General features: G+C 41.2%; 1 protein-coding gene across 2 annotated transcripts; it reads left to right on the forward strand.

Annotated features, from left to right (window-relative positions):
- LOC103353307 (neuronal migration protein doublecortin) lies at positions 1 to 27,642 on the forward strand. Of its 2 annotated transcripts, XM_008276217.1 has the most exons (7): positions 1 to 88; positions 4,567 to 4,992; positions 8,255 to 8,595; positions 18,821 to 18,923; positions 21,385 to 21,477; positions 24,453 to 24,550; positions 24,663 to 27,642. In XM_008276217.1, the coding sequence occupies exons 2-7, from the start codon at positions 4,629 to 4,631 to the stop codon at positions 24,717 to 24,719; spliced, it is 1,056 nt and encodes a 351-aa protein (XP_008274439.1). In that variant the 5' UTR covers positions 1 to 88; positions 4,567 to 4,628; the 3' UTR covers positions 24,720 to 27,642. The 2 variants fall into 2 exon arrangements, with proteins under 2 accessions (XP_008274439.1, XP_008274440.1); XM_008276218.1 differs by lacking the exon at positions 24,453 to 24,550.
- The last annotated feature ends 242 nt before the right edge of the window (positions 27,643 to 27,884 follow it).

Below are 27,884 nucleotides of genomic sequence, written 5' to 3' on the forward strand. Positions count from 1 at the left end.
CGGCGTGCCGCTATCCTGCAGCATCGACTCACACTCTCGCATCCACTCCCCCACACACACTCCCTTCACTCCGCAAGCAGCGACGCAGGTGAGTCCGCTTCTGGGTGGGATTTATCCGCAACACCACATCCACTGATTAACCAAAAAAAAAAAAGACAAAAAAAAAAGGGTATTTAAATTAGAAATTACTCGGAGTAAGTTGTCTTTTTGTAGTTATTTGTGTTTGGATGAGATGATTTAATTTTATTTCCATGTGCGTCTTAGCAGGTGGATTGTGAGTAGGTGTGCGCACACCCAACCCCATTTTTCTTCTCCTACAGAGAAAAACTTGCATTTTAAACTGCTGCCATGTGGCCTCCTATCATAAAAGTGTGCTATCATGATGAAACTTTTTTTTCTCCCCCTTTTTGTGGCTGTGATTTCTCTGCATTGGTTGTGATGGATGTTGTATGCAGATCAGTTTTTTTTTTTTTTTTTTTGGATGACTGAAGGAGTGATAATTGTGGTGTGCTGGTTTGTCAGGAGTGTGTGTAGTCACTGGGGTGTTGTGTGGGTGGCTCAGTCAGGAACACAGAACCAGGCAAATATATCAATGACAGCACACAATGTTGCTGCAGTGCTGCCTAATTTCCAGGTCTGGATTTAATTAGGCTGATTGCCTCCGTTTGACTGTGGTGGTTATCTTTTCTTTGGCTGGCATCAATCAACCACACAGAGGGAGGATCATGTTTAAAGCATGTCATGTCATTTGGTTTTAACACCGGAGAGCTTTCGTGGTGTCATAGCTGTAAGGGGGAGAAAAAAAAAAATGCTCCGGTGAGAAGATGCACTTTCTGGACTTGAGCTGAAGCCGGCTGCAGCAGCTCTGATGGTGATGTCACTCTGAAGGCAGGCAGGCACCCTGCTTGAGACAATGGACTGTCCTAGTTGATGCTCCACTGGGGAAGGGTCACTGTTCGTTCTGCCCATTAGTGCAGCAGATGGGCTCCAAACCTGGCCTTTGTCAGCTGAGGAGCACCCATCCCACCGAGGTCCCACCCCTTATCAGCGTGGATCTGTCATAAAACACGAGTCAGCAGCTCAGCCAGGGGGTTAGCATAGGGACCGGAGGGCTCTGCCACATGGATGGGCGGCGACAGCATTTCCCTCCTATAGAGTGCTGTATATTTATATGCATCATACAGGGGGTTAAACTGGGAAGGACAATGAAGGACTGCAGACATCAGACGTTGTTGCATCCTAATGCAGGTTTCTGAGAAGTAGTGCTGGAGGATATTCTTAAAATCACAATATAATAGTTTGATGTGTAAAGATAAGGCCTCAAACCTATAGTTATCTTCCTTACTGCTTAAACTGATGCTTAATTTCAATGAAATATCAGGAAAAATAGTCCAAATAGTCCAGAATAATATCTTTAAATGTCTTATTTTATCTCACCAGCCACCCAAAATCTGAAGATTTTCAGTTTATCTTGATATAACACAATGGAAAGCAACAAATCCTCATATTTGAGAAGCAAAACCAGAATATTTTTCATTTTTTTGCAGGGGAAAAAATGAATGAAACACATAAATGATCAAATAACCACATCATCTCCCTTCAAAGCAGTAAATTTTGCTCCATTGTTGTGCATATGTCAGATAAAAGTTGTCCCTTGTTTAAAAAAAAAGGAACTGAAAAAGCTTAAATGGTTTTAGAATTTTACAGCTTTGTAATTTTTGTTCTGCTCATATCGGCCACGTTACAGATCCACTCAGAAACAATCATGGTTTAGAAGAAATTATCTGTGAAATGGTGCAAAATTGAGAAATAGTGAGTGCTGCTAAAAAGCTTGTCAGGGCTGAGTTATGTTCAAGGAGCAGCGACCTTTCAGTCGATATTGTCAAGTCTTGTGAGGATATCATGACCTGTAAGAGAAACCAGTGACATGCATGACTTTTTCGCCCTCTTTTTTTTTTTTTTTTTGGGCATTCTTACTAGATTACTTGTGAATTTATGGAGCTCTCCCTTGCCAAAGTCGTTTTAAAGAACACTTTGTGAATGACGAGGTCGTGTCAGCGAAGCAGGGCTTTAAACTTTGCACCGATAACTTCCTCTTTTATGTGGGGTGGGTGTGAGTGTTTGATGGGTGTGTGTCAGTTGTTTGAAATATACGGTTCAATGGGTTTCTGTGGGTTTGCATGACTTAGTTGTGGTCATCAGGTGGGAGGTTAGCAGGAAGAGACTGCTCTTTATCTAAAAAAAAAAAAAAAAAGAAGCTGCTCCAGACTTTGGCCGGTCCATCTCATTGCATGAGTGGCTTATTGTTTATTGGCTGAACAGGTGCAACATTTGCATAATTTCTATGAAGCAGGAAAAACTGAATTTCCTACGAACAGTCAAATACTATCCAAAAAAAATCTTTCAAATGATGGGAAAGATGAGAGAAGAAAACCCTTACTGTAACAGTTTGGGCCATTTAAATATTAAACACTTCTCTGGGAATCCATCATTTCTACTCAACAGTACAGTAGAGCCATAACTGAACACCTTTCACTGTATTACAGGATTCTTATGTAATACATTCAATATTATACACAGCTTACCCAGTATAGACCCAAGTACATCATATATTATAGAAGTATACAAATATTCTCTAACACCAGTGCTCAAGATTTTACACTAAAAACATAATTTCACTCATTAAGGCAACTTTAAACATATTATTTAATAAATCTACTAACATATTGATGTAAAGGCAGTAATTTTGTAATTGTTATAAGTTGTGCTGCTAATGGGTTGTGACTGACATACATGAGTAGAATGTACAATTCAAAAGATGACCACTTTGTACACTATCATTGCTATCACATTATTTTAGGACACAACAGCAACACATTTCCGATCTTATATCTGTCCATAGATTCTTTAGGACTTCTGAATTAATCTCAGATGTCTAAACCAGCGATCAACAAGTTACCAAATGGTTCTATCAAAGGATAATTTTCCAAACTGTGCCCTTGAACTTCAGCAACTGGCCGTTTGCCAGGTCCTGATTCATCTAAGTGGGACAGCTGTTCACAGGTGTATGTAGGCGGAGACAGAGGAGAGACAGGGCCATAGCATGTGTGCTACATGCAGCAGTTTGGATAAACACAAGAAATGTTAGGAATTGGCTTCACAGCGATGCAAGTCCCTGACATTTACATGGACGCAACCAACGAATCCAACTTTAATGTACAGTTTCTTGACTGTGTGATTAGTTCTAGTCCTGCATTGTTTCTGGGATTATTCTTGTTGTTAATAATCAATTCTTTGCCATTGGAAACCCCAATTAACGCGTGCCATTTAGTTCCGTTAATGATCTTAATCTCATCTCTGTGTATAATCCTGTTTTTACATGCCTGAATCTACATCATTAGAATCCCTGACTGAGTCAAAAACTCTGGTTTTCCGAATATTTAAACATGGCATTGAAGGGATTTATATTACTTGACTGCAGAATGCCAGGCTGAAAACTCTGTGATGCCACAGGGTATCACATCTGCAGAAACGGCAAAGCTCCGCTGTAGGATTCATTTAATACAGATTTTAAAGCCATTTAAATAACTGAAGCGCTGCAATATTCAGCACAATAGTAGCTCACGGACCCATTTACTGACAATCACGTGAACTTTGCTGACAGTAAGAAAAGGTTTAACAATTAAAATCATGAACTCCAGTACATACACACACGCGATGCTCTTTGAAGTGGTTGGATTATGTCACTGTTTGAGGCGAGACTGTCAATCGCTGCTTTCAATGAGGACCCATTTGTCCAGAGCTCAAAGTCTGGCGTTCTAAACCGGTCTTGTCATTTTACTGAAAATGATTCATTATGCACCTGTATGTCAATGAAATCACAACTGTCACGGCAGGTTTATGCAAAATAATGGCGCAAAACTACATACATTTGGTGTCTCCTGCATTTAAAATGAAAAGAAAGCAACTGTCTTTGTTTTTAAGATCAAAAATAAGAGAGATAAATTATTTTATTTGTCTGGTGCATGCTTTTGAAACAAATTCCAGTGTTGCAGTAATATCCTCATTAAGTATCAACCACTCATTTGCCTGGTCGATTATCAGATCCGATAATCAACAATGTTTCTGATTATCAGTGGTCATTTTTGAAAAACCAATCCCTGATCAAATAAAATAGTTCAAAGATGTGCTGCTTGGGCTCTGATGCAGTCGCCTCTCTCTGTCTTTGTGTGATTTTGAGCAATAGCCCACCTACTGCCCCTGATGCATCTGATTGGTTACATGCAAAAGCCGATCAATACTGAAGAATAAATGTTTAAAAGTTCCCTTTTTAATTCACATAAATAATACATGAACGCATTTTAAAGATGCTTTGTGTTATTCTAAATCTTTGCACCTAGATTTTTGCTTTTACTGCAACTATATCAGTTTTTGGGAACCTTGATTTCTAATCATCAGCACTGTTTAAAAAAAAAAAAAAAACCTCTATCTACCCCCAATTTTTCTTATTATTACCGTATTTGATTTGGTGATGCTTTACATGCTTTGTTTTCCTTGTCTTCCTAGACTCTCCGGAGCTGGTCACCACTACCACACATCTGTCACAACCACCATAACTTTCAGTCATCATGGAGCTAGACTTTGGACATTTTGACGAGCGGGACAAGGCCTCCCGTACCCCGCGGGGCGGACGCCTCAACGGACTCCCCAGCCCGACCCACAGCGCCCACTGCAGCTTCTACCGCACGCGCACCCTGCAGGCCCTCACCAGTGAGAAGAAAGCCAAAAAGGTGCGCTTCTACCGCAACGGAGACCGCTATTTCAAGGGCATCGTGTATGCTGTGGCCAACGACCGATTTCGCACCTTTGACTCTCTGCTGGCCGACCTCACACGCTCGCTGTCCGACCACATCAACCTGCCGCAGGGCGTCCGCTTCATCTTCACCATCGATGGCATGCGCAAGATCTCAACCTTGGATGAGCTAGAGGAAGGTAAGCACAATTCAGTAGGACCCACCAAGCATTTAGAATGTCTGATCTCCTCTATGAGATGCTGCACAATTTGGACGGTCAGTTTTTGTTAGAGGTTGATCTGCTGTAGCAAAGCATCAAGAGGCACCTAGTTGGAGATGATCTGCAGTTTGGAGTCAGTTTCTGCGTTGAGGAGATTTAGAAACATAACGATTATAGTTTTCTGAGATTAGAAGTCTCATCTGCTCAGTCTAGACTCCTCTAATCTCCCACTTGATGTATCAACTTCTAATCTGAAGGACTGTGTTGCTGCAGTGGAGTGACATGGTTCACTTTTCTCAACTGTTGGACTCCTTTTAAAATGAAACATTGTGAAGCAGTTTTCTCACAAAAGCAAAGCAAATGTGAGGCAACAGACTGAAGAGGAAGTCAGTTTAAACACCCACATATGAAAACCTGCTAAACTATATTAAATTGTGTTGTAGCCTTTCTTTTTCAAAGGTTTTATTCCTGTTAATGAAACTGAAAAGCAGGTCTTCTGCCTCGATCTGAATGGGCTTCAGCGGTCTCAGTTTTAGTACATTTAGCCGAGACTCTCAGTGGGCTTCATACTGAGCTGTAAAGTCGGCTCGCTGCAGCTCAGCGTGGGATAACAATTCATTAATAGAAATCATTAGCATCTAATTCTTTAAAGGAACCTCCAGTCACAATTTCTTTGAGTTTTTACCTGTCAAGCGTCTCCATCAGGACCCGGAGTCGCAGTGGGTGGAAATCCCAACTCAGACTGCACCGTTTAATTAAAATGAAAAGACAGGATTTTTTTTTTTTTTTCTGATTCAGCAGCCAACGGACTTTACACCATGACATGTTTCATACTCGGCTTGTATTTCTGTGTGATAGATGCAGTAGTATAAAAGACAGACAGATTCATGAGCAGCTGCCATCGTGGCTGTTAGTGTCTGGTTTGGTCTATATTTGGCATCAGAAGGCTGTTTAGAACAAGAAGTGATTTCTTTGCCTCCAAATTCATGTCGCGAAAGTTGCCAAAGATGATTTGGAATCCCTTTTGGTGACTGAATGAAGTCTCTGCTTTGGCATCAGACGGGATGATCCATGCGTTGACCTGCTTTGGAGGGGGAAAGTCGTGTTTCAGTGAAACTATTGCTCATGTGCGACTGAGTATAGCTTTCATTTTAAGAATTCAGGGACATGAGGTGAGCTACAGCCATAAGAAGGCAAAAGTTTATTTTTAAGTATCTATTGAATCCTGCTGAACCCACAGCCCTCAAACATTTTAAATAAGTTGTATCTGTAGAATAATTTTAGAGACCTTTCCTTATGAGAATCCGTTAAAGAAGCAAGCTGAGGTGGACTGAGTGAGTTTGGGGCAAAGCTAGAAGATCAAGTGCAGCTTAATTTGTCTAAAATGAGGTGATCATCTCTGCTTCCTGAGCTGCTTAGGAAAGATAGAAATGTGTGTGTGTGTGCGCATTTATGTGCTGCTTTGCATGTGTGTGTGCAGTAAGACGGGGCAGCAGAGTGAGCACTGTGGGTGGTGGGGGGGCATTTCATTGTGCTTCCTCTTGCGGGATATAATTAATTGCTCAATCTCCTCTGCACAGTGTAATCCTGTTTTGTGCCTTTTGTCTTTGCTGTAATTTCTCTACATTTGGCCTAATTGTTGCCTTCTGGATTCCCCCTTTTTTTGCCAAAATCTCTCTCCATCGTTCTGCCCCTGCTGCCTTTTGTTTTTACAGGCGACCTGTCAGAACAAGAACAGCAGAGTCTGCAGAAAAGACGAGGAAGCGGATAAACGTTGATGAATATAGCAGATTATTTAAGAGATTTGAGCAGCATGTGAATGACTTCAGTCACCTGAATGTGTCTATACGACCAAAGTCTTTCTTGAATGTCAAATTTATGAAAGTATTGTCATTCTTACAGCAGGCTTCATGCTGCACGATGGCTCTTTAAACCAAGCCAAGACATAAACGTTTTTATCTCTAAACTAAATGAATCTTTCGACTACTAAGATGCGTCTCTACTGTATTGCTTTTACCGTCGGTGTGTAACATAAAGTAGATATTGTTGGTCTAATCTACGCTGTGGTCTCATGAGAGAACCTTGAAGTTTCCTGTTTTTATCCTTCCAACACCAAAAAAAGACATGCTAGTGTTTGTTCCAGTATTTTATGTGTACACCAGAAATCAGTTACATATTTAACTCTTTTATGCTATATGTCTAAATTTAGCCTTTTCAGTGGGTTTCAAGGCCAGAGATGCAGTGTGTAGGTCTTCTTTAAGCCCAACATAGTCTAGCATGACAGATGTGTGTTTCAGTTCTCAAAAAGCAGTTTGTCCTGTACGTTAAGACACAAATGCTTCACCGCATCACAAAAGAAAACATGTTTTTTCCATTCATATCTAACCAGCTGGATACTTTCCATTTTGACTCATCGGATCCTGATAGTCCTGTTGGCACCTCGGTATGATGAGGATCAATGGAATTTAGTTTGCAGAGGGTAAAAAAAATAACAATTGGAAAAACCAAATACTATCATGTGTCGTCAGAAATGGTTCACTTGCTCAGTGCCTGCCCTACAAGGATTCCCTGTCAAATTTAAGGCCAAACTTTCTAAATATATTCATGCTTGTGCTTAAAACTAGCAAATTAGGCTTCCAGTGCAGTAAGTCAGTTTTACTTAATAAGATGTTTTAAAAAATAATTCAGGCTGTCCGATTGTCATTGTTGCACGGGAAATCTTGAAATGAGGTCAAAAAGATAATTTTCAAGCATTCTAGTTGAGCCTAGTTAATGCAAAATAAGCTATATATAGACATGTGCTTTGTGTCTACTGAAAAATAACTCGTAAAAAATACAAAGCTGATTATCAAGACATGCCAGTGACGTGTTACATGAATTAAATCAAAACATCATCTGTAGAAAGCCCAAGATAATCTATTAATACTGAGAAAAAAAAGCCAACCAGACATTTGAATCTAAATATAAGATGATTGCAGTTTTTGCAGTGCAACAAAGAAAAATGACACCGACTGCAGCACATGTTATTTTCTTCAACAGAGTAAAATGATTTTTTTTTTTAGGTGTCATTAGATCGATGGGTTTGAGGATGTGAAAGCCTAGAAATAAATCCTCCCACTGGCCTGGATAGTTCCTGGAGGCTCACATGTTTCTGAGTGGACTCTCAGGGACTCTCAGGTGTCAGTGTTGAATAGCCGAATGTGTTACAACACACTAACCCAATTTTTCTTGGCCTCCGCAGGGGAAAGCTACGTTTGTGCATCAGAGAACTTCTACAAGAAGGTCGACTACACAAAGAACGTCAACCCCAACTGGTCTGTGAATGTAAAGGCCTCAGCGAGCCAGAAGAACATGCAGTCCTTAGCTGCCAAGGCTGCCACCGAGACCAGAGAGAGCAAGGACTTTGTTCGGCCCAAGCTCGTCACGGTGATGCGCAGCGGTGTGAAGCCACGCAAAGCCGTCCGCGTCCTGCTCAACAAGAAAACGGCGCACTCCTTCGAGCAGGTGCTCACCGACATCACAGAGGCCATTAAACTGGAAAGCGGCGTGGTCAAGAGGATCTACACGCTTGACGGCAAGCAGGTACGTCGCTTCTTCACTTCGCCGTCCGGCTGCCATCATGCTGTCAGATTTAGACTTTGGATTCTGCAAATCTGAATTCCCTGAGTCACGATATGCATATGAGAAAGTCTACCAATGAAAAATTCAAATGGACCGAAGCTGTTGGTGGATTTTTCTGTCTGCATTCATTTAATTTGGGATAGGGCCTTCTGTTCTAAGGATAAGTAAAAGAAAGGCAGTACAGTACTGTATGTAAACAGAGTGACACAATAGGAAAATTTGTGGTCAAGATTGAGAACAGTTCATCACTGAGCCAAGCTTTATCAGGATCAAAAGAAAACAGGAAACGAAATTATTTGCATGGAAATGAAAAAAAAAAAATTCAAACCATCACACTACATCCTCAGTGGTTTCTTTATTGAATTTGTAAATGGAGCAGATACAGGGAAAAATCTTATTGTTCGGTCCTACCCTCAGTCAATAATGGCAGGTCCATGAGAACCCTGAGCATCCATGAGAACAACCTTTGTACGCGGTGACCTTCATTGTCAGCCGTCTTTATTCTGACTTTCTGTCTGAGGCAACATATTCTCCTGTCTTGTGGTTCAGGACAACAGAGTCCTGTCCACCAGCCTTTGTTGTGCAGTTAGTTTTCAGGCCATAAGTATGTTTGAGTCCATCTGTCATTGAAAAGCTTAAAAGTCCTGGGAAGTTCTGCTTCCACCCTCTATGGTAGTGTACAAAAGGCCAAGCCCTGTATTGTTGTGTTTGATCATTTTGTCCCCATTGTCACGCTGGTATTTTAGTAAAGCTGTGAGAATGTGGGTCGAGACAAACCTTTAGACCTAACACGAGCTTGATTAATGTCGACTGGGACACTGAAGCTTGTAAAGTCTGCATCCTCACAATGAATGAATGGGATCAGTTCAGGTCAGAGTCCTAAAGCATGATGAAACGTCTCATGCACAGGAAATTGAAATTAGATTGGACATATCAGGTCAAATATATATTTCTTAGTGAACTTTGTTAGACAAAGAGAGATTTTGAACCAGCTTTGTGTCACCAGACAGTCCCACAGTGACACACAATATTCAATCAGAGATGTTATAACATCTGTATTTTGGGCATGAATTCCCTGTTTGAGATGATGCTTTAGTTACAGGTGGAAATTGAAGAGCAAACATGTTTTTTTAGAAGCGAGCTGAAGTGTCCAGGCAACCCAGACTACCAACCAGTCATTTAAAGAAATTCAACACTAAGGCAATAAACTGCAACTGCTAGCCCAGCATTAAATGAGAAAATGCATAATATTGCTGGCATGGCAACAGTTTCTCCCATATTTCTGTATTACTGTCCCATATTACATTTATATTAAGTACTTTAATTTTATGTACAGACTAGTGCTGCCAATAAAATTTGATCCAGCGAGGACACAGCTGCTACTTAATTGTATAAATTTAGCTGAAACAAAAGCACAAGACGAGCAAAAGCTTCCTTAAATTGCCCATATGAGGCTCACACTTAAACATTACCTAAAAGTCAGTCCCCTGGGGAATACTATTGTTTACTCAACACACCAGCTAAGCTAAAAGGACGTAATGTTTTATTCATGTTCGCACTTTATCGGAATAGTCGCAAAGGACGACCAGACAGGATCACCCAGCTGGAAACCTGCAGAGAGGTCTGGGAGATGCCACGTTTATTTCAATATATCTTTAATACGAGGATGTGTGTTACTCTGTAAAGTGATAAATGCAATGAGTGTGAGGGGTGTGGTCCTGCAAATAAAATAAAAACCAGTGTAGTTATGGACAGGGGGGCACTGTGCACAGTTATTCCTAATGTTTTGTGCAATTGAGACCTTTCTGACTACGAAAATATTCTTGTGAAAATGCATCTTGCAGAGAAATACAGGTGTCATACCTGTGATTTACTGTAGTCTACAGTGAGTCAACGCAAATGAGCAGAGGCAGGGATGAGCAGCAAGCGTGGAAACATGTGTGGATCCGGACATCTGTTCCTCGGTCCTCCCTTTGATATGGTTAAATGTTCGCTTGTTCTCCTGTGGAGATCTCTTTTTTTCTCGTGTTATTGATTACAGATGGACGGGGGTTTGGGGTAACCTTTAGGTGGTGTGCTATTTTATATTTTGTTCTTTCGTATTAATGAGCCCGGAATCACATGTGTCTTGGAGGAGGGGAGGGGCTCTGAAATGATAGATGGGGGAATTTGATTTTAATGCTCCCTCCCAGGGGTGCAGTCTGGCTGCCCCAGGTTCTATGCTGGTTTCTACAGAAACCCTTACTTGAAGATTGTAATCTCCTTGTGTCATGCCGGGCAAATTTATCATTATTTTTTTTGGGGGGGGTGGGGCGTAAATTTTTAATGGTGTGTGCCCACAAAATGAATTTAATAGCCTCCATATTGCAGTATTCCAATCAGGGCACATTGATTTTGCTGTCATCAGTATGGATATAGATTGTTTAATAATTAGTGTCCATTGACTCCATTGATGCCAGGGACTCCCGGCTTCGTTGCAATGCACAGAAATGTGAGAAATGCTGTGCACATTATTGTGGCGGGCGTCTTTTGTGTGCAGAGGCACACTGCAGCTGCTCTGTGGTGGAGGTGATATGGTAGAAGCAATATTGATGCAGTGCCCGCCCCTCCCTGACTCTGCGCCGATCCTCCTCTTCCCATTCCGTTGCGATAGCTGCTGGGACTGGTTGCTAGGAGACCACATCCCAGGCACAAAGAGAGCCCAGCTGGTGTGGACTGGTCTGTCAGATACCACATCCTGTAGTGGGTGTGAGAGTTTACTATCAATGCAAGCCTTTGGTGTAAAAATCACATGTCACGCGTTTTACCTGTATACATTCCATCATAGGGAGGGAAGTGGAGGCTTGATGGAGTGCAGCTTGTGTGTAGTTTTAAACAATCTGTTTGTGATTTTTTTTGGGGGGGAAAAAGGTGTTCCAGGTTGTGCTTTCTAGCATTTTTAAAATGGCTACTTCTCATGCTTGATGTTGCTCTTTTTCCCTCCGTGCTGTATAGTCTCTACAGGCAGCCTGCCCTCTTCTCTTTGCCACTGTTGTGAACAAAATCACTCCCATTTTCCCCTCAAACGCTGGTGCTTTTCAGTTCAATCAGGGAGGGTGGGGCCGGTGGATTCAGGATTACCATTCTAACAGCAAATTAGGATCATTTTATTTTCCCTAATGGGGAGTAATTATTTCCCCCATCATTTAAAAAAAAAAAATGCATTACTTGATTTGCCCGTACTGCTTGTAAAGGCTACATTAAATCGGAGAGAGTTTATTTAATTGCTGGCAGCCATTTTGTATTCATTCCTCTTTGATAGAGGTGTCTGCAGAGGAGAATAGTTCTGATTTGCATGTGAGATCCACTACTTGATCTGAATTGCACTTGCAGAAGGTTTTCGTCTAACAGATGCCGAATTCAAATAACATTTGTTCGATGGGTTGCCGTTCTATTGTGCTGCTGTGCGATTAGTCCTGATAAATTACCTTGACGAGTCCGCAGCACTGCAGAGGGCTCCTCAACGGATCTGAGTGCCCCTTTATCCTGACCCACGTTTTTATTTCAGTCCTTTTTTTTTCCCTTCTTTTTTTTAAATTGATTTGTCAAGAAAGCGCCACAGAAGAAAAGAAATGGATGCTACAGGCATGCTTCAGGCACAAGGTCACACTGTTATTGTCAGAGAACAAAAGATTCCAGTTTGCTTTAAAAGTTAATAACTATGGAAAGAAATTATTCACTGAACGAGGGATGGATGCATGCATGGGTTCAGGGCTTCTTAACGATTAAAATACATCCACTAATAGGCAAGAAAAGCCTGCTTTCCCCCGGTTATCAGGGCTCTTGCAGTCTGCCTCTGCTCTTTGCCATGCTGCAGAAGCAGTTGTCATGGCAATAAGCTCCGCCGTGATGGATTCAGTTTGTGACAATGGGTGTAATACGCTGAGTGTGCTCTTTACATCGGGTCTTACCTGCCTGCCCTCCGCTCCTCATCCTTCAGCAGCTCTCACTGCATCCACGTTTCACTCACACACCCACGCATGCACACAGACGCTGTGAGACGGAGGCAGACAATCGGGCTGACAGAGGGGCGTGGTCCACCACCATGAAGCATCTCGAGCAGGCATGGAAGCCAGTCTGCAGCCCTGTTTGCCTGAATCCCCTAACAGCCCCGCTTTCCTGCACAAACACCACATCAACAAGTGAGCATGACCTGAGGGGTAGAGGGGGGGGAAAGAGGAGGAAGCACAATTTAATAATGCTTAGGCCACATCAGTCAGCCAAATGGAAAGCCAGCTTCCTTGGAGCTGGGGAGGGGTGGGGTTAAAACAACACCAGGCACCAGCTGGTCCCCATGACTGTGCAGATATTGGTGCCTAACTGGCTCATCTGTGCTCCAAATGCATCCGGAGCACCTACAGCAACACGCAGACTGTATGCTGGTGCACAGAGGTCACAGACAGGTCAACTTGCACTGCAAATCCTTGAAAGAGTGGAGCAGCAATTTCCTGTAGGGCAATTACTCAAATATTGTATCTTTAAATTGCTTTACTGGATTGTGTCTTGAAATTCTATCCATCAGTTGAGCTGCTGACATGTTGTTGTTTTTTTTAAATGGTTTGTACTGTCTGTAAAAACCCCTCAGTAGAAATGGACAAAATGGAGACGTTGTGTGTATTTTGGAGGAATATTCCAGTCATTGCAGAGGCGCTGTTATTGATCGGGTCTGTGTGCCTACAGTGAAGGGAATGGTGTGGGTGTTTCCCCATGGGTTGCAAACCAAGGTCTTGCTGGCTCTTTTTCAGTCTTGTTATTCTTGGGTTTTGTCTTGCATAGCTCAGTAATGCTCAGACTACACAATGCAGGGATTTAATGTTTCTGCTTTTCTGCTTCTTTAAGTTGCATTTAAATGCATGATGCTCAACCTTAAACCTTCCCGGGAGTTATATCCTCAGCCAAGCACAGTGAAATATTAAACGCCGCTGTTTGCACCAGTTGAATTTCAAATCTTATTCATGTCGTCGAATGGAATAATGTAGCATTTTCCAGCTGCTTTGTATAGATGCAGAAGGAAAACCCTCTGGAACTGATCTGAGAGTACATCTGAGAGCACAACAGTGTAGCATTTAATTCTCCCGATTAACCATTTGCTGACTCATTAGGCCTCGTGTTTAAGCTCTTCAACTTCATCAGATAAGTAATGGTCAGTGAAAATGCCCCGATGCAACATTGAATAGCTTCACTTCTGCCCAGAGATCAATTTTACGGCTTTGTCGAGTCAGAGATGAGACAGATGCCGACTCCCTTTGAATCATCAGTGGCTCGTTCATTTCTGCTCTGACTGTGCAGCTCAAAGGATGAGTTAAAGTCAATACAAGGCAGCTGTCTGCAGAAGGAACAAGATGCATGAGCTTTGTTTGGAGATATTCTCCGCTGTTTCACTCAGAACCATCTTAGTTACACCTAAAATGACTTCCACCCACAGAAATGTATATCTGACCATGCGTTGGAAACTTTGACGCATTTTGTGTGGTTATTTATTTTATTTTTTTGAAACTCTGGCTGTGGTACTACACATGTTGTTCCAACGACAGTTTTCCCATTAGCTATTCTCTTAATAGCATACTTTCACGTTTTATTGTACTAGAGAAAATAGATATCATACAGTGCTTTTATTAGTGGTGTAATGGACTGCAGTTGGCCCGCCCACAGTTTGGTCTGCGTTTGAACTGAGGATTCATTGCAAAGTGTAGCCATTATAGAGTGAAGTAGGTCTTTACTGCCTCTGTTACTTGTTAAGGTAGCTACAAGTACACATAGTACTTCTCTATGAACATAGGCCCTAGCTCTATCTGTCAATTTTACAGAAAGTGATCCAGATCTGCACCTGGCAATTTTTTGTGTACCTCTGTTTTCCTACAAACTGACAACATGCTTTTGCCTCAGCCATGAATAATTCCCTGAATCTCAATGCAGAGTTGAGCTGACAAGATGCCGACCATGTTAAAAGCAGGTGACAGTGACAGTCGTGGCAGTACCTGTCAAGACCTGAAATTATTCCATCCATGACTCAACGATACGGTCCAAGTCGCAAGTTCATTCTATTTCTCAGAGGTCATTCTTTGTATGTTGGCGTAGATTTTATTATTTTTTTTACCATTTTATTAATGAGTCCTATTTCAAGGTAGTGTTGTCTGTTTTGTAAAAAGCACCACAGACACTGCCCTAACTTGTGACCCGCCCACTTCTCAACTACAAGTGCAGAGTTACAGAACACTCTAATTCTATATTCATGTGACCCTCATCACCTAATGAAACGTCTGTGGCCTGCGGGCGATTTGGCCGGAGTCGGGCTAAAGGAACTCTTAATAATTCAGTTGTCGTAGTTGGTGGATCCCTGCATAGCTGCTGGTGGTGTTGGTGGTTTTTTAGGGGTCATGTGGTCCTGACAGCTGGTGAGGCAGAGATTAGGGTTGGGCTTGGTGGGACAGAGGGTGGAGGGAACCTGAAGTCTGGAAAGAGCCAGTTTTTTGGGAAAAACCCCTCCCACCTGCCTTTAATAAACCCACAAATGTATACGCTAATCCTAATGCATATAATGTGCATGTGCGTGTAAAAAATCTGCCAAGTGACAGAGCTTGTGGTAGGCTTGAAGTTAAATGGCATCAGGTTGCCTCATGTCGTCCTACTCGTGGATACCGTTGCCAGGTGGGTGAGTTTGACCTTTTCAGATTGAGTGGATGCTTCTTAACCTACATCCAAATGTTCCCAAGCTGCCCTGCCATTTCCTCACTCCTGCCACGTTTCAAAGGGACGCTGACATTTTACGTTTGATCCGATTGCATGCAAAGCGGAGCAATTTTCCCACATGATTTCTGCCAACTGTAGACAGATGTCAGGCCAAACTTCACTGGGGGGATACAGTGACTGTTAATCCGTGACAGAGAGAGAAAAACAATGTCTGATGTTGCTAATCAGGTGATTGTCGGAGTGTCTGAGGAAGTTTTACACAGACGGTATATGAAGTATTTGGTGGCTTCATGATGCGAAGAGGACTGCACTGTAATGGTACAGATAATGTGGATCTTAAGTGATCCCTGCTGGGAGTCAGATTAGGAGGATCGCTTAGGAGGACTCTTAAAGAGGATGGATGTATATATTATAGCATCCTATTTTGAGATCTAGATGCACCTAAGCTACAGTGTCAACCACTGAGCCAATTTGCTTTTAGTCTGAGAGAGTGTTTTGGATTTGGATGCCAACAATGAAGTTTCTCTGCTGTTCAGTAATTTTCTGCGTTCAAACCAACACGACATCTTTTGATATTCTCTCCTATATCAGAGATCAGACAGGCTGTTGGACCACAAAGAAATACAGTGGCCCTGTGTGCTGTGCAACCAGAATCTTAATCTTAGAGGGGAGATTCTGTTAAGAAAGATTAAGGTAGCAGTCTGTTGGATAAACACTTTATCCCTTTAATCAGCTCTGTTCTTAAAGCTATTAAAACATGGACAAGCCTCCACCCTCCCGCCTCATCCCAGCCCATTTCCATCTCCCCTCCTCAGCCCACCGGCCTTCAGGGGGGGAAAAGAGCACTTCCTAATGCTTCCATCTTATGATTAACTGTCAGGTGCCCTTGTTGCCGCAAAACAGTTTAACCTAATGAAAGTAACATGTATCTAATCTCTTGATAATGAACACGGAAGAAAACCCAAAAGTGCAGCCTGTAAATTAGCCCCGGCTGGAAAAACCAATTAGATTTTGATCCCTGGAGTCAAAGCACCATCTCTCTACCTCAGCAGGGATCCGCCAGGCCTGTATCCAGGGAATCTTATGGGACTCAGTGAGGGTACAGCTGTTGGATGCCACGCCAGCGAGTCACCACCACACGCTTTTAGCTTGTCTAGCAGGATAGAGGACCAACATGGCAGCTGTTGGGGTGGGGTGTTCCCAAATTATCTGCAGCTCATAGTTTGGATGTGTATCACAAAGGAAACCATGATGCATCTTGACTATGCTTGCGAATAATCCAACGCAGAGTTATCCTTCAGGCTGCGGATCTCTCAGAGAGCAGACAGTTTGCATCAGCGAAAACTGGATGCTTTTAGAAATTTCGCCTCAAGGGTCGTCTGTAGTTCAGTTACAGTAGTAGTAGTGTACACGACTTGATCTTTTAATCCAAATGAGAAGGAACAAATTTCAACAGGTGTTGAAAGGCAAACTGGAAATTGGACCGGGATGCTTTGTAACAAATCTCATCTGCACAAGAAAGGAAAAAAAAAAAAAAACAGCCTTTAGCCTGAATGGTTTTAATAGGCGTGTCTGAGCTGGTTACAGGGCCGATATAATGGAGAGCAGAGGAGAAGGTGTGGCCCAAAGACATCTGTCCACTAAGTAGGCCATACTGTGTCAACAGCTGCTATAGAATGAAAAGACCCTGGGGAAGGAAGTCCAATCATTTAAACATTACAGCAAAGGTGTAACATTATCATCTCTGTTTGGGCTTTTTGTGCCTTTTGTGTGTGTGTTTTGTTACTCAAACCTAATTTAGTTAAAGGCATGCTAACAACACAAAGACGGCCGACTACAGCTTGAAGCTTTAGTTTGTTGGCAAGCTTCTGGTCTGTAAATTCATCCACATTAAACCGCATGTTTACATAGGAAATTCTTTAAATGTAATCAGCTTTCAGTCTGGGACATTCATCATCATTCATGGTGCTTCCTCTGCACAGCTATGAGCAGCGCTTTGTGTCAGACATGACAGTATGGATGATGGTTTTCAAGGAGCCCATTTTATGATATTTGGGATTTTCTTTAGTGTATTATTGCTTTTTTGTGCATGTTAAAGGTCTGCAAATTAATGTTACAGAGATTCATTCTGTCTCTCAGAAAACACTGCTTCTTACCTCCCTGAAGTTCCTCATTTGAAGTCCAGACTCCTCTTCTGTTATTTATCTGCGTCACCATGCAAACGTGTAATGCTGGCCTCGCTGCTAGTTTGATGACACAGAGAGATTGAGCAGTGTCCTCGTCTGCCATAAGAGCTGCTTCTTTAAGTGCCACAGCCCCATTTCGAGAGATCTGGGTTTACAATATGTAACTAACACTGGCTGGCTTTTGTCAGGCCTGCTGACGAATCAAAGTGAGAACAGCTGCACCAACCATGAAAAGTGGAAGAAAAAAAATGTGTTTTCATTTGAAGCATGTAGACATAGTCCAGTAGACCCCAAATATAAAATGTTAAGTCTTTAAATATTTAGAATTTGGACTCTTTCAGTAGCCTTGAGTCAGAATCTGAAATTTGCAATACATTGTGAGCAATAATGGCATGAATTATTATCAGAGGAATATGAGCAGGTAAACTTGGTTATTAGTCTTACGCTCTGGTGTAAGTCAAGTAAAGTCCTTTATTTAATTTTATATTTATTTTTAGTCTTTATATCTGTCACTTTGGCCATACTGATGTTGTCTTTCTAGAGATGGTGATGTCAGTCTGGCAACTGGTCCATCCAACCATGGCATGAACTACTATAAAACTTTGTACAAACATTCATGGTTCCTACAGGGAGAATACTAATGACTTACATGATCCCTTGACTTTTCCTCTGGCACTAATTTGAGGTCAACATTTGTGGTTTAAAATATCTGTTGGTTGAATTGCTGTGAAGGTTTGAGCATACATTCTTATTCCCCAGGATGCATTGCCATAGCTTTGGTGATGCCTTAAAATCTCTTAAATGCCACCAGGTCACAGACAAGCCATTAAAGCTGGTTTCAGGTGCTGCTAAACATACAGATTTTCTGAAAGTAGAAGATGCTTTTAGTTGCCATAGAGGCATTTTGGTCTTACAATTTTGCTTCAGTGAGCTTTTCCATTTGGGAATGCAAAACCGGTTAACGGGTAACAGATTAACTAAATCGACTAAATACCTACAAAGGTAATGACATCCTCAACTGTACTTTACATTTATTGCTTATTAGATGCAAAGCAAAGGAAAAATATAAGTTGGTGAATGTGGTAAATATCATCCTTGATCATCAGCATGTTAGCATTGTCACTGCATATCGGTATGCTGATCTTGATATTTAGCTCAAAGCACTGATGTGCACAAGTAAAGCTTAACTGTACTTTTAGTCTCATCTTGTTGTGATACTGTGGGACGTAATAATGCCTGATTCTCAAGTTTTTTATGTTGTTGCTTCACAGGTCACCTGCCTTCAAGACTTCTTTGGCGATGACGACGTCTTCATTGCATGTGGACCAGAGAAATTCCGCTACGCACAGGACGACTTCTCTCTGGATGAGAACGGTGAGCGTGACGGCATTAGTCTGTATTTCACAAAAAAGCCAGTATAATTGCATATTTACTCTGCATAATAGTTTGTTAGATGTGGTGGGGGACACTGGGTTCTGTAATGTTGTAGAGACAAGGTACAGATTGAGCTTTATAATAACCATGCAGTGATTTCAAACAAATACAGTAAAACATTTGCTGTGAAAACACAAGACCAATGAGAAATGTCACCAATTATTTGTTCGTATTAAGCTGCACTTGATGAAGGTTTTGCACCATTTATCTTTGCATTGTGATGTAAATAATCCTAATGAACTGTATGTTACTTGATTTGAAAAAAAAATAATTGAAGGAATCAGTTCAAAACAGCAGGTTTCTGGTATACTGCCCCTTGGTTTCCAAAATCACTCCTAAAATGTATCATGTATTGGGTATATATAAAATTCAAATGCCCACATTGCGAGATAGAGAGGTATATAGCAATGCTTTTGAAAAGATTAAGCATTAATGTACAAAGCTGCGTGCTTCTTTATAGTGAAAATGTGCGAGGGATGCTGACAAAGAGACTGAGAGAGATGGAGTCAGAGAGAGAAGTGTGTTATCTGCAGCCGGCAGCAGGAATAGGAAAGAGCAGAAGAAGAAGAACCATTAATCTGTCCGGTGACAGGTTTAGGCCAGCTGATCTGCTGCTGCTGATACTGCTGAGAAGTCAAGGAGAGAAAATGTAAAAAAACCAATCCTCTCACTGAGTCTAGGCGCTCCCCGCAGACCTGAAACCCCTATTTTTAACAACCCACTTCCACCTAATGTCCCCGCCTCGAAACATTCAGTATCTTACATTTGTCTTTTTAATCTGAACACGGCACTGATACGGGACTGATGTGTCATTACGTTCCCTTTATTCCTGCTCTTTACTTTTTGTTTCTTGTCAGGCCTTGGCAGGATGGAGATGCCGGTTAATTCATAATGATCTGGGTTCTTTCCTCTCAGCGTACTCCCCCCAATGGAACCGGAGCTAAATTGTTTCATTCAGGCTATAATAACCTTGAGGCCAACGCTAAATAAAAGAAAGTCTCGAGCATCCAGACAGCATTGGGTTGGAGGAGAGAGCCTTGTCTGTGATACATCACATTGACATTACAGCGTGATGAGCGTGTCTCTGTAACACTCATCAATCTGGATGATCTATGGTCAGATTGGGCTGTTATGGAAAGCAATCAACAGAGATGCATTAAAACAGCCCCCCTTGATGCGTTTCAAGGAGTTAAGCTTCTATATGGGTACAAATCAGAGATACACATGCCATGAAAAGGTTCTTTCTTTACTTTTGTCTGAGCTGGAGATAACATTTGAATATATTTTTCCCTTTTTTTTTTTCTTTCTTCCAATCGCATGATCACTGCTTTTAAGTTGAGTTTGGCAGGGATACCAAAAATAGATTTAAATCCCTCGCGGTTGCATTTGACACTCTTTATGTTAAATACAAGAGTAGGCAGATGGACACAGACGGGGAAGAGCACACGCATGTACCTGCATCTTTTGTTTACGCAGACACATTGTCAGTAGAAGGAATCTGATCGACTCGGGGCTATTTCGAGACCTCTGAGCAGACTAGACAAGCTGCCAGGCTGGAGTATTGTCAAAAAGGTGTGGTGGCACACCTTGCAAACAGCAGCACATGAATGTGTGCGTCTGTATCCAGTAGTGTGTGAAGGTTAAGAGAGAGTAGACAGACGTGGTGCGATCCCAGGAGATGGAGGGAGGACAGATAGTATAATTAGCATCAAAAGTGGAAGAGAGGAGGGAGGAAAAGAGGGGGGGAGGGAGGAAGGAGAGAGTCTGGCAGTACAAACAGAGACGAGGATGCAGAGGGAGGAGCAGCAGTGTCTGGAGTCTGTCTACCCTGATTAATACAGTGACCCAGAATATACAGCATCCACTTCTATGTGATATGTCTAAATCGTACTTATGTCATTTCTGGGAGTCACTAAACTCTGTGCACTGTATGATATTTGAACCAAAAAAATTTTTTAAAATGAGGCAAAAGAGAACAAACAATCTAATCAAAGCTGTTTATTGTTTACAAGACAAAGATATGCGGCAAATAAACACAAAGACGACACAATTTTAAAAAGTGGGATGGGCAGCAAAGGAAAGGAGCCGAATCATGGAAATCAGCAGAAGCAAAATGAACTCATTGAACTCAGAGGACAGTGGGTTCACACGCATTACAATGTCAAATTTGAGAAAATAATCATAGACATAAGTATTATTATTACACATGTGCAACCCTGTTATGTCTATCCATGTAATATGTAGGAAGAGCTTTTGTTTTTTTAAATTTCCGACATCATGATTAACCTTTAACTCCTATTTTCGGATAACTAAGCCATCAGATATGGACACTTGCAACTTCATAATTTGGTTTGAAGAAGAAACATGATTTCTAACTTTATTTCTGTGCTTCTCTCCACAGAATGCAGGGTGATGAAGGGACCCAAAGCTCAGACTCCACGTTCAGTAAAGAGCCCTGGTCCCATCAAGCGCAGCAAGTCTCCTGCTGAATCGAGTGAGCCCATCATTACCTCACCTACACTGTAGCTCTTCCTGTTTAAAGTGCTGCAGAAACTGACCGCACCTTGTTACACAAATCAGAGCTGGTGGAAAAGAAAGCTAGGTCATTTCTGTTGCTGTAAATGAACTAAAATATGGCAGCAGAGCGATGCTGTGACCTTTGACCCTCCTCTGAAGGGGGGATGGTGATGAGTTTCTGCTTTTAGGATCAATAGTGTGAAATAGAAGATGGTTAAAAATATGACTCAAGCTTATGTTAGATGAGCAAATTTCAAAGATGATAATGATAGAAAATGTGTTTTTTTTCACTCCTCGGTTATGTGTAACTATAATCTACATTTTGGGGAAAGTAGTAGCTTCTATCTCATCGTAGTTCAAGTTTTGGAGTTTTTAGCGGGTGATCCAAATGACAACACCTCATAAAAAACCCTTAGAGTGGTGACAGTAAAACTCCAGCCTTTGTTTACTGGGGGTAATCTGATGAGATTTACTATAATGGTGCTAATGCAGTTTCTTATTTAAAAAAAAAAGCATGAATAAAACATGAAATGTAAACAAAGACAACATAAACAGCTTTCAGCTATTTGTTTGGTAATCGTGCGTTTTAACATTTAATAATATCCAGGAGGCAATAGAACACAGAGACTCAGCTGCTGGCTCTTCTTTAAATCTTTTATGTTAACAGCAGCTTTTAACACAAAAGAAACCAAGTACAGCTAAATGTTGCTGTGGTGTCTGAGTTTACACAGCGGAACAGGGCAAAAAAATATCTGTTTTCAGCTGTGAACATCGGGGAAAAGACACTAGATATGGTACAACTATCTCCATGTTTCTCCAGCAGTGGAAGAATGTTGCAGCTGAGTGGTTAAATTCCCTGAAGGGGTGCAGAGAGATGAGAGAGCTGGAAGTGTGGGAGCAGGCTGGTTCATGTTTCATGTAATGTTGCTACATTATGAGATCTACAGGTTCCCTCAGTCCTTCAGTGGTCTTCAATAATACTTTCGCTCACTAATGGGGAAGGCCTGACCTTTAGCACGGCAGATGGTCGGCAGGAAACAGTTTGAGCGTTAAACACCTTGGTGGCAGCGCCCCAGAGGTCAGCAGGGAGATAATGGGGACGCAGCACAGGCAATGTGCCTGTGTTAGCTTTGATTACTCCGTCAACAATTAAAACAAAATCTCTAAATACAGAAAAATATGTAAATATTTCTTAGATTTTACATTTAATCTACCTCCTATAGTCTACACTTGTTGCTATGAGTGTGTTAAAGCTGAGCACATAAATTAAAAGCCTTAAAACTACAACCATATAAAGCAAAAACATATCCGCCCATTTTGTCCAAGTTTTAACTTAAATCATGGCATGAAGCTCAAAGTACATCTACATGCGGTCCTCAAATTTCTTCATATCCTCCCATTAAAGAAGGAAAAAAACAGCTGTCACTGAAATAAGTTGAAATTGACAAAAATAACAATAAATAAAAATGTAATGAAAATCATGACATTGCTTTTGAATTATGGTTCAACAGAAATATTAAAACAAAAAACAAGCAAACAAGCATGCCGGGACCTGTAAACTAATATGTTGTTGAGCAACCCTTTGAGACAATCACTGCAATCAAGTGTTTTCTGTAACTCTCAATCAGACTTCTGCACCTGTTGACAGGTTTTTTGATTTTGGCCCACTGCTCATCAGCAAACTACTCTAATTTGTCCGGGACCATTTATTTTATTTATTTATTTTTTAAATTATTCTTTTCAACCACAATTCAAAAACAATGTCCCATTTCAATAAATTATAATTTAGCAAATTTTTATTTATTATTACTTTTTTCAGTTTCTAGTTATTTGAGTGACTATTTCGATTTTTGCCTTTTCTTTAATGGATGAATACATTTGAGGACGACTGTAATATGAACCTATATAATATGACACAAATGTGTTTCAATCTGCATTTCAGCAGATCTATTTGGACATATGCAGGAATTTACTAGAGAATGTTTACTTTATAATCATAATATGACTCACATTCTACAGGATAGTATATCTGGTAATGTAAATACTTCATGTACGTAGCTTTCAAGTGGCTCACTTCAGCCTCTGGAATCTAAAAGAAGCTGTATTGGGCATGAAAGCACAGAATGAATCACTGTTGTTTAATTAAACATCTCCACACTGCAGTATGCTTTCTACAGAAGTTTAATAAACCTTCCAGGTGTAGAGATCTAGAGTCAGAACCTCGGCAGTGTGGGCAGCTTCTCAGATATAAAGAGAAAAGGTTACAGTGTCCCAGTTTGATCTCTAAATAAAACGTCTGCACTCCCTGCTCGCTCTGTGTGGGAGAGCTGCTCATGTTTAGATAAACTGATTTTAAGGCTCCGAGATAATAAGACTCGTGATTTCTCTCTTTTTGGCCAGGCTTTTCCCTTTTAAGGTGTTGAAACGGTTTGTATGTCTGTTTATCTGGCTGAGTGGTTAAACGAAGCCAGTGGCTTAACAATGACGCTTTATCCACTTTTTGTTTTCAACACTCGCTGGCTTCAACTTAAACTGGCCATCTGGCTCATGGTTCTCCCCCACCGAATTCTTTTCATCTCTTATAGACAAAAAACTCTTTTAAAGCACTTAACACACACATCTACATCACATCACACTGCTCTTAGATATAAACACAATGTTCCACACAAAGAGGATCCTAGCAACGTGGCAGGACGCAGAGCGAGTGAATAAAATGTCATCTAGCCAACACAGAGCTCGTCAGCCTCTCAGACCTGCACCCACGGCGTCTCTGTCCGCCGCAGCCAAGTGAGGCCACGGTACAGGACTGACTTTTTTTCTGCAGAGCAAGGGAACAAGATTTAGACCTCTCCTGCACACTTTCTAACCCACGTTACTTCTCTTACTTCTGTTTCCCTCCTCCTGCCTTATCCCTCCTCCTGTCCCTCCTCTCTGCTCTGTCGGCTCTCTCAGCCAACGGGACCGGCTCCAGCAGCCAGCTCTCCACCCCGATTTCCAAGCATTCCCCCACCTCCACCCCTACCAGTCCAGGCCTCAACAACAAGCAGAAGGTACCTGGACCTCTCATCCTCCTCTGACCTTTCATCTCGTCGCCCCTTCATGTTCACCAAATCCATTCATGAATGCTCTTGAGTTTACGGATGTGCTGCTCTGTGTTCACAGGATCTCTACTTGCCCTTATCTCTGGATGATGACGATTCCCTCGGCGAATCGATGTAGACCCTCCTTCCCGCAGCCAGCCTCCTTCTTTCTTTGGCCTGAAACACAGAAGTTTAATACCTCTGCTGCTTTCCACCTTCACTCACAGTGCCACCTGTTTAGGAGAACCACTCTTTGTCTCTTTTTAAGGCCTTAGCCACCAGGGCTGACACCATTTGCTGCTTGAGAAACAACGCAAACAGGGACTTTTTAAAACAATAATCAGCTTCAACCACGTTGTAACAATCAACTCACAGACTTTTTTTTTTGTTTGTTTATCTGGAGGGTAGCCACCATTACTCAAAAAGGGCACACAGTTCACCAAACCGCAGACTTCACAGTGTAAGAAAAAAAACAGGATCACTTTGGTTTTAATCATTTTGATAAAGGGTGCACGCTTACTTTAACGTTTCAGTCACACAGTTCCAAGCAGCAAATGGGTATTTTTAGGGGTGTTAGTCAGAACTGACTCAACTTTTGTATCACTTAACGTATTTGTGATGTTCCTCCATGTCCTCCTGTCCTTCCGCCCTGTAGTTAAAGGTGTGAAAGGTTCCTCGTCAGAGGAAGCCTGTTAAGCCAGATTAAGTCTTTCTAACCCGCTGTAAATACTGTGTATAGTTATCCACCATAACATCTCTGCCCAATGTCCATTGCTGTGCTTCCATAACGTCACTACAATGTCTGTCTAACATTTGCTCAACATGAAACAGGGTATGGTCAAAGTAAAAGAAGAACCAAAATGAAGCGGGATGCAGCTCCTGACTGAAGAGGATTATTGGTCGGAAGCCTCCTCAATCAGAATCCAGGTTCCCAGATTCAAACATATGACAGATTATGAAATATAAAATTACACTTTCAAACCACCGCGAGCACAGAAGGCCTCAGAGTCCTTGTGCTGCAAATAATTGGCACTCTTCTTGTCCAATCAGAGACAAGGCGACCTCGTGAAGGAGAAAGCATCCCTCGGCTCTTTATGTTGGTGTTTCCTCTATTTTGACCGTCTACGTAGAGAGTAGGCTGTACAAGGAATATACCCACTGTGTTTTAGATTTCTCACAAACTGCAGTGCATGATGTTGATGAATCATGATGAAATTTTCGGGCATGTAAAGAGCTGATTCGAAGGACCTAATGGTGCATAAAAAAAACAACCAAAGGAAAAACAAGTAGGCCCTTTTTTTAAAAAAATAAAAAAGAAAGAAAGAAAGGAAACACACATTCAGGGCACAGTTTTTATTGACAAAGTTTAAATAATTCCCTTTAGGCCAGTTTATCGTGACTTCCCTTCTGCCTATTAGAAGTGATTTCACCGCGACTCGTGGTGACATTTTATAGTTTGAAATAAATAGTAAATAAAGGTCTCAAAGCCAAAGTATGTTTTTGGACCGCTAATTATAGAAAGAGGGGAAATATGTAATTTAAATAGCTATAAAAAAATATTCTGGAGGAAGCACACCTGGAGTTTTATGCATGTTACTTTTAAGGCATCAAAATAAGATTAAATCATGCTCATCTGAGGCGATTAGTTTTATCAGGGCGCGAAACAGTAGTGGGGTTTCTCCTATTTTGCATGGCTCAGCATAGTTCTCCAATATGGGGGTGATGAAAACATAACCGTTGTCTAAATCTACGTGTGGGTTTTAAATTTTTATAAAGTTTACTAATTTATATCGAGGGTACTTGTGTAGGACTTTTTTCTAGTTTTACTCGCTCACATGAGCTCTAAACACTTTTTTTTTTTTCTCCAAGCTTCTGTGTGCAACTTTGTACCGCCATATTCCTTTTTTTCTATCACCACGACTCGCAATCGTGTGTCTAATAGATCTACTGAAGAGAGTGGACTCAGATTTTTTGCAGGGAATCAAACCTGAGAAAGCTCTAAATTGGACGACACTGAAGCACAAAGCAGGGAGCTACTTATTCATCGCAGACACTTTACCGTCTACTACGATTAGTTTCTCAATATATTGATCAAATGCTGCACATGTAGCGTCCTTTAAATTAATATCTATGCATTTGGATTCAAGAATAGTTACTAAAAAAAAAAGGATTTTCTTTTCTGTAGGAATGGCCTTTTTATACCCAAGAGTGTAACAAAGAAGCTAAAACTGAAATTTCCATGCAGTTATTCCATTGTGATGATGTGACAGTCTGAAAGTTGTATGTCTTAGGAGTGATCTGGTGCCTGCACAGTGGATACGCTTTGAGTAGCTGTATTTTTAATCAATAATGCTCAAGACAAACCATCATTTACCAACTCTCTGGTGCTGTAAACTACACCTTTCTCCTGCAGGGAGCGCTATTACACCAGCACGGCGGCCAATAAAATCAGCTAATCCAACAGCAGGGACACCTCACTTCATCCACCATTTTGTACAAAAACCCTATTTGTTGTCACGGTCAGTTCTGTACAACCTTACAAGCTAATAATGTTCATGTTTCCTTGATTTTTTTTTTTTCCTTTTCTACAGCTTATTAAAGCGCTACTGCTTCTAAAGCATTAACAGAAAGTGTTGGTTGTCTTGTGTGAACCGGCGGCCACCATGTAAGATGGATGGTGTGATTCATCACCTTCAGTGGTGCCTTTTTTTTTAGATTCCTGTCTTTTGATAAAGAAGAAAAAAAAAAAAACCACGAAATGGGACATCAAAAGCTCGTTCTTTGTTAACAGCTCTTTGTAAAACATTTTTAAAACGTCTTGAATGAGGAGACCTCCCAACACACTTTGTTTTGTAGAGATACAGGACACTTTATCATGGTGTAAATACGCTCCCTTCCTGTTCTCTTTCATATGTATGCCTTTCTGATCGAATGAATGACTTTTTTTTCTCTGAAATCTACAATGTTTTTAGTGGTACTTTGCAATGTCACAGTGGCTTGTTTCAGTGCTTCATTCAATGTATTAACCGGTATCCTTTTGCAATTAAAACAATTGTATTCCACCTGTCGGATCTTGAGTTTTTTGTTGGTTGTTTTTTTGCAGAAAAAAGTTTGTATTCAACACAGTCAAGCACATTGTTTGTCTCAGATCACTATAAAAACATTCAGCTTTTCATTGCTATTCATTGATAAATCCATAGTTCTGAAAGGAATAATACAAGTGTGTGTGTGTGTGTGTGTGTGTGTGTGTACAACCTTCAATGGCCAAAGCTCTATTGAGAGACGTATAAATAGATAAAAGATT

This window comes from Stegastes partitus, unplaced genomic scaffold (assembly GCF_000690725.1).
Source record: "Stegastes partitus isolate 25-593 unplaced genomic scaffold, Stegastes_partitus-1.0.2 Scaffold67, whole genome shotgun sequence".
Taxonomy (NCBI): Eukaryota; Metazoa; Chordata; class Actinopteri; family Pomacentridae; genus Stegastes; species Stegastes partitus.